The 7,500-nt window shown below is 34.6% G+C and overlaps 2 protein-coding genes across 3 annotated transcripts in view; both read left to right on the forward strand.

Annotated features, from left to right (window-relative positions):
- LOC107670601 (flavin reductase (NADPH)-like) overlaps positions 1-1,411 on the forward strand; it is a 7,496-nt gene extending 6,085 nt beyond the window's left edge. Inside the window, exons 3-5 of the mRNA XM_016463244.1 lie at positions 606-695; positions 790-921; positions 1,033-1,411. Of these exons, the coding sequence (XP_016318730.1) occupies positions 617-695; positions 790-921; positions 1,033-1,187 (366 nt within the window). The 5' untranslated portion in view covers positions 606-616 and the 3' untranslated portion in view covers positions 1,188-1,411. The remainder of the gene's footprint in view (positions 1-605; positions 696-789; positions 922-1,032) is intronic.
- A 221-nt stretch (positions 1,412-1,632) lies between these two features.
- On the forward strand, positions 1,633-6,918 carry sertad3 (SERTA domain containing 3). 2 transcript variants are annotated; one of them, XM_016463243.1, is made up of 2 exons: positions 1,633-1,888; positions 5,413-6,918. In XM_016463243.1, exon 2 carries the CDS (start codon positions 5,421-5,423, stop codon positions 6,213-6,215), a length of 795 nt encoding a protein of 264 aa, XP_016318729.1. In that variant the 5' UTR covers positions 1,633-1,888; positions 5,413-5,420; the 3' UTR covers positions 6,216-6,918. The 2 variants fall into 2 exon arrangements, with proteins under 2 accessions (XP_016318729.1, XP_016318728.1); XM_016463242.1 differs by lacking the exon at positions 1,633-1,888 and adding an exon at positions 4,117-4,300 and having other exon boundaries at positions 5,413-6,916.
- The last annotated feature ends 582 nt before the right edge of the window (positions 6,919-7,500 follow it).

Consider the following 7,500-nt stretch of genomic DNA (forward strand, 5'->3'; position numbering starts at 1 on the left):
TATGTCTCGTCGCTCTGGCCGGGACACGGCATCACAGTATGGTAAGGGGCGTAACATTTCCGTCACATGCTTGAGGTATTCGGCCAATCACAACGCACTGGATAGCTGGCCAATCAGAGCACACCTCGCTTTTCAGACCGATGAGCTTTGTAAAAATCGACGTGTTTCAGAAAGGCGGGGCATAGAGGAGAAACAATAATGTACATTGTGAAAAATAGTGTTTTTTTAACCTTAAACCGCATAAACGCATTGCATTACACCAAATACACAACATAATGTTCTTTTTAGCAACATCATATGACCCCTTTAAGCGTTCTTGGTCATATATGCATCATTCTTACTAGATATGAATTTAGTTTTACTCAAAATTCTAAATAAAATCAGCATGAAAAACCTGTTTTACTGACGTATTGTGGCGTAATTCCGAGTAAAAATCCCTTTGGGATTTGATTGCATCATGAAATATGATGCTTGGAGGGAACGGTTGAAATAAGTGGTTGGAAGTAAAAGGGCTTGGAGTTGTTAATAATTTTACCCAAATATTATTCATCTCCCAGTGAACTAAGTGCACTTTATTTACTTGTTCTCTGAAATTTTGTCTGCTGGTCCCACAACGATGATGTCTGAGGGAACCCGGAACATTCTGGAGGTCATGAAAGCCCGCGGAATCCGCAAAGTTATTGCATGCATGTCAGGTATCGATGTCTGAGCCGTATTTCGACTTAATTAGCATGCAAGTGCATACTGAAATATGAAGAAACTGCTGTATCTCTCTCTTACTTTGCACAGTGTTCCTCCTGTGGGATCTTGCCAAAGTTCCTCCTCGCCTGGTGCCGGTCACTGAAGATCATGACCGAATGTACACTGTCCTGAAACAGTCAGGATTGGACTATGTAGCTGTCATGCCTCCGCATATTGCTGGTAATGAGTACTAAAAGATCTGCATCCCTAAAATTTTCATTTAATTATATTTAAGTCTGTTTTGGTTCTTTTTTTTATGTTTAAGAAAATATGTCATTGTTGTCTTTTTAGGTGACAAACCTCTGACAGAAAAATACACTGTGACTGAGAACATGTTAAAAGGAAGAGTCATCTCCAAATATGACCTGGGCCATTTCTTTGTCAAGTGCCTTTCCACTTCTGAATGGGATGGAAAGACGGTTGGAGTTTGTGGAGAATATAGTTAATGTACTCAGAGGCACTTAGTAATTGTTGGTTTATTTAGTACTGACCAAAATGACTTTATTTTTGCAGCATCTTTATTTTTTGTTACTCACGCCATTGTAGAAGTGCTTTACTCCCAATCAGCCATGATAAATTTTGCAACCAAATGTGTCAAATAACAGAGAAACTTTTTTAAAGTTACGGATTGCTCCTATAAAATGCTTTTATTGTGTTTTTTTTTTATAAACACATAAACTGACCAGCAATAAATGTATCTATAGTTAATCTTAGAAAGTTTGTTCTTATTGAAAAAAGGATTGTTGGATTGTAGAACTCCTCGCTGTTTTGCCTTAAGAATCATTGAATGAAAAACAATGTAATTTGCCTAATAATGTAATCATTTTATTTTCTGTTTTTAAATAAAGATGTTAGTTTACAAAGTTCTTGTTTCTCGTTTACGTTGGTAGTATATTATGTGGTGTAAAACCTATGTTGTACCCGCTTTAACTATCCTTTTTAGATACAAGAACTAGTAGGTATACTTATGCATGTACAGAGGTGAATGGACTAAAATGCTGTAACTGCGGTGGTCCTCATAGTGCAGCATATGGGGGATGTGAGGTACAAATTAAAGCAAGAGAAGTTCAAAAATATAAGGCGGAGAATAGTCACTTATGCTGAAGCAGTGAAGGTCTGTGGAAGTAAGGAGGACAGGAGGGAAGAGGTAAGGGACCAAATTACACAAGATTCAAGGAACATCGAAAAGGGGAAAACAAAGGAGCCTGAATGTAAACATCAGTGTGCTATAAAAGAAAATGCACTAATAATGACAAAAGAGAACTTTCTAGCCTTTATTGTAAAGGTAATTAATGTCACTGCTATGCTGCCAAGTAGATCAGCCAAGATAAAAACAATTCTAGAAGCTGCAACAGAGTTTCTAGGGATCTCTGGGATTTCAGTAAACATGATTCATGAGATTCTTACTCGATCAGCAACAGTAGAAGCTTCCCAGGTTTCTGAGTAGCTTAATGGTGATAAGCGTAATACAATGGAATGCAAGGAGCCTCGTAGCAAATGGTCAAGAATTCAAAAAATTTGTATTAGATTTAGAATATATGCCAAATGTTATTTGTGTACAAGAGTCATGGCTCAAGCCAAATTTGCAGTTTGTATTACCAGGATATAAGTCTATTCGGAAGGATAGAGTGGGGAAACAAGGGGGAGGGGTTGTAACATTTATAAAAGAAGGAACTATATATAGGGAATTAAATGAGGTTAAGGATATTGAATGTGTTGTGGTTGAAGTATATTTTAGAGAAGAATCAATTGTGGTATATAATTTTTATAACCCATGTAAGAAGATTTCAATAAATTTGTTTGAAAATATTGAAAAAAGAAATAAGGAATTATGGTGTGGTGATTTTAATGCTCATAATTGGTTATGGGGGAGTAAAAATATAGATCTCAATGGGGAAGTAATAGAACAATTTATGGATGATAGAGGATTAGTATGCTTAAACACAGAGAAGGTACTAGGTTTAATATAACAGAGAATACGGTATCAAGTATAGATTTAACATTAATATCAAATGGAATGGCTGAAATATGTGAATGGAAAGTAAGCAGTGAGAATACAGTTGGAAGTGATCATTTTCCAATTGTATGTAAAATAAATGTAAATAGTAGTAATACAGGGTGTTTTCTGCAAAGAAAATGGATGTATGAGAAAGCAGATTGGAATTAATTTAGCAAGTATTGTGAAACATATAAGGATATAGTAGTAGAAGATTCAGTAGAAACATTTTGCAACTCTATTACGAATTTAATAATGGAAGCTGCAACAAAATATATACCACAAAGAAATGCAGGACAGAAAAATAAAAATATTCCATGGTGGAAAGAAGAGTGCAGTAAAGCAAATGGTTGCTATCATAATAGGACTAACATGGGTAGAGGAAGTAAGACCAGACAGAGTAGTGGTATGCTCTGACTCTGCTTCTGTTTTAACATCATTGATTACTCGGCAATCTTCTAGAGAAGATTTGATGTGTGAAATATTTACATTATTATGGCGTATACAAAGAAAAGGAGTGGTAGTTGGATTCTGCTGGGTGCCAGCACATGTAGGAGTAGCTGGTAATGAATCTGCTGATGAATTAGCAAAAAATGCTTTAAAAAGAGAAGTAATAGATTTTAATGTTCCTTTAAGTAAATGTGAAATTAAAACTATCATTAAGGAAAATATTATTAAAGAATGGCAGGACATATGGAATACAGGTAATAAGGGAAGGCATTTATATAATATTAAAAAAATGGTTAATACTAAAAGAAGTGTAAGTGGTAGAAATAGAAAAGAAGAGGTTATTATAACTAGGATGAGACTTGGACACTCGGGATTGAACGCTTCACTGTTCATAACTGGAATACATGAGACTGGTCTATGTGGGAATTGTGGGGAGAAAGAAACAGTGGAGCATGTAATATATAATTGTACAAGGTATGATGAAGAAAGAAAGGAATTAATATCATATTTAAACAAAAAAGGTAAGGTAAATAAGGATTTGGAATACTTATTAGGATATGAGTTTAACAGAGATAGAGAAGGATACAGGATATTAATAAAATACATATATACTACTGGGTTAAGTGAAAGGATTTAAATATAGAATGCGGATGCTCTATTCTATTCTGGATCTTTAGGGGACCACGGATTTAGTCTGGAGGAGCTGAACACGCAGCGCCAGGTGGAGCCTGGGGAGAAGGAATGGGATGGAGCATCGAATAATTATTTAAGTAGGAATATTTGTGTATATACGTGTGTAAGAACAGGAAAAGCAAAAACAAGGAATAAATTGATAAATAAACCATGACTGCATAACAGCAAAAGTAGGTGGCGATATGCACACAGGATGTAACACGCCAAAAAATGGAAGAAGAAGAAGAAGGTACTTATGCAACTACAATACCCGGCGTTCATTTCGCGCGTGACGTCAGAACTGATTGAATCACTGGCGGGATAAAAAATTCCAGCAAACGCTTCCAGTCGCCCGACGCTTATATTATTTATAGAGGCCGAATGAATACATAAACCTACAAGAGTTACGTTGATTTTGGAGTTAGTTTACATACTTTACAGGTGAGTAAAACAAGTCATCCAGAAAGTAATAGTGGGTAGTTAACATGCTAGGCTAGCGCACTGATTTCTGCTCACAAACTTCTGGTTACATTGACTACGTGATTTTGTGTCGATTTATAATGCTAGTTTGGCAGTCAGTTGCTGTTCTAGAATGCTGATATAGTAAATATGCCTAGTTTAATACTAATTCATGACTTTATATAAAAAATAAGTATTAAAATCGGTAGTTGTCGCAATACATACAGGCCCATGTCGTCTTCGAAATAGACACGAATTAATGTTTCGAAATATTAAACATGATACATTCCGTCCGACACATCTAAAACATTTCCTCAAAATCTGATCCCAACTCATTTAATGAATGGCTTTCCTCTTCTCAATTTTGTAATTTGATCTGAATATCAACATATGAGATTTAGTCAGTCAAACAGTTTTGAAAAAATTGATTTGTAATGCTGAATATCTTATTTATGTTTTTAATATGTTGAATATCGTGTTTTGTGTCTGTTCATTAATAAGGGATTTGTGGACACGTTAATGTTTTTAGATTTGTGTAGTAAAAACATCTTTAAAAGTCAAAAGCTAAAATTAGATCCTTGGGGTGCTTTTTTATTTATTGTATTATAATTTTTTATCATTTGATATTTATTGTACTGTATTGTACTTCATTCAAGGAGTTGTACATTTCAGACATCTAAACTGTTCTTTAAAACCTTTAGGTTAAATGAGAGCAATCATTTGATTTGCATTCATAGTATTTTTGTTGTGACATTCTATTAAAATATGGAAAATTACGGTAAATGTTTATATATGCCTGTATAAAAGTCATTGATGTCTTTGACTGGATTTTTGCTTTGTCCTCGGGTATTCTATTATTAAGTCATTAGTACATTATTAAAAAAATGTAATTTCAGTAGTTGATTTCGTATTTTATTTGAATTATATAAAAAATAATTTGTCTGTAAAGCTTTAGCAAAAAGTGTGGTAAGATGGCCTTTTTAATCATTTTACACCATTCTTGACCTACTGTGTGAAGTGTGTTTTGCATTGGATGTACCAAAACATTTCCTCATAAGAGCAGTCTTAAACTCAAACTCGCTGTTGTTTTGCAGTGTGAGAAATGGTGGCCAAGGGACAGAAGCGCAAACTCCACAGGGAGGACGAGGGAGGAGGATCTGCGTGGGAAAGTCAGCTGCAGTCCGTGTTGGACATCTCCATGGATAAGTTCCACCGTGACCAGGCTCTCGTGGAGCCCTGCTTATTACGGTCAGTTCTGATCAACAACACACTGCGGCAGGTTCAGTCTGAGGTCCGGGCGCAGGTCGAATCACTGTCCGCTGTAAAAATTCCCACAAAATCAAAACCAGAGGCCGACTTCCCCCGATTGTCTCCTCCAGCAGAGCATAATACACCTCTGTTCTCGCTGAATGCTGAAAATATGGATGACGATTTCATGGCCTGGACTTCAGAGGAGGATTTCTCTTTATCTTCAGCCATTTCTTCCATTCTCAAAGATCTAGATACAGCCATCGATGCCGGTCAAGGGCCTTGTGCATCTCAACGGGCTCCGCTCAGCTCTGTAGAGAATTTAACACCGTATCCTCTGAGGACTGAAAGAACGTCTGACTTGGCATCATCCGTCAAAACGGAGCTGATGTGTCCAGGTTGTCCTCAGGATGTAGCTCTAGACAAACTTCTCCTAGACATCGACACGGCTGTGTTTGAACCGGAGGTGAACCTTCTGCAAGGTTTCTCGGTCACAGCCGACGATCTAGTGAAGTATCTACCATCCCTGTCCAAATCCCCATCAGCGTCGTCTTCCTCATCTTTAGTCTCTCATGCTCAGGCCACATGGGAAATCCAGGAGATAGAGCATGTTATGGACATCCTGATGCGAACGTACCCGCAAAGCTGATTTTGATGATATCATGTTCCTGATGTTGAGGTTATAAACCGTTTTTATAGAGGTGTACTGAAGAAATTTCCACTGAATAGCATGAGGGATTGAATGAGACTAACTGATAATGATTTGCTACCTCATGTTTACTAGCTTCTCGTGTTCAAAGTAGTTGATCTCAATGTCAGCTGATGGTTAGCAGCAGTTTTTGTCATCTTGCACATCTCTTGTTCTGTTTAAAGAAATGATCTTGCGTGCAGATTCATTCAAAGTGTCATTTAACAAAGTTCAGTGATTGTTATACACAATTGTTTTGAAGTGACTCCTTACAACTGTGCCATTTCTGTTTTTTATTACTTTATGAAATGATGTTTTTCTTTAAAATATGCACTTTCCGTTGAGTCAAATCCTTAAATTTAATATGGATCCTTACATAGTTTGCAGGTTACCATTAGGAGTGTCCTTTTCATAGACAAAAGTCATTAAAATATGAGATTGTGTATAGTGTTGGTTTAAAGATATTATAATGTGCAGTAAATGTTACTTGAGCATTATGAATATACTGATGCTGTTTCAGCAGATGAACATGTAGATGCCTATGCAAAATATTTACTATGTCAGTATGAAATTATAATGTGAATATTAATCACTCTTTGTATTCTATTGTTATACTTTAAATAAAGTGGTACTTGGTGACATCCAGTGGCCAAATGAGGAATTATATTTAAGAAACAGAAAGTTCCTATACTAGAACATGTCAAATTGCTGTTTGGACAGAATGCCATGCAGATGACTTTCTAAGTTAATATCTAATATGTAAATGGAAATAATAACATGTATGAAAGGTATAAGAAATGTTATGGATGTTATAAATGTTATTTTTTTCTTTCAGACCAGCATGAAAATCGACCGATGTTTTAACGCAGAGCAGAGTTGTGTAAATGTGAATCTGTGTGTGCGCATATATATGTGTATATATATATGTGTATATATGTATGTGTGTATATATATGTGTGTGTGTATATATATATATATATATATATATATATATATATATATATATATATATATATATATATATATATATATATATATATATATATATATATATATATATATATATATATATATATATATATATATATATATATATATATATATATATATATATATATATATATATATATATATATATATATATATATATATATATATATATATATATATATATATATATATATATATATATATATATATATATATATATATATATATATATATATATATATATATATATATATAT

This window comes from Sinocyclocheilus anshuiensis, unplaced genomic scaffold (genome assembly GCF_001515605.1).
Source record: "Sinocyclocheilus anshuiensis isolate Anshui unplaced genomic scaffold, SAMN03320099.WGS_v1.1 scaffold140, whole genome shotgun sequence".
Lineage (NCBI taxonomy): Eukaryota > Metazoa > Chordata > Actinopteri > Cypriniformes > Cyprinidae > Sinocyclocheilus > Sinocyclocheilus anshuiensis.

Bases quoted from the DNA above. Each gene is read 5' to 3' on its own strand.
- sertad3 (XM_016463243.1), top strand. From the start codon at position 5,421: ATGGTGGCCAAGGGACAGAAGCGCAAACTCCACAGGGAGGACGAGGGA.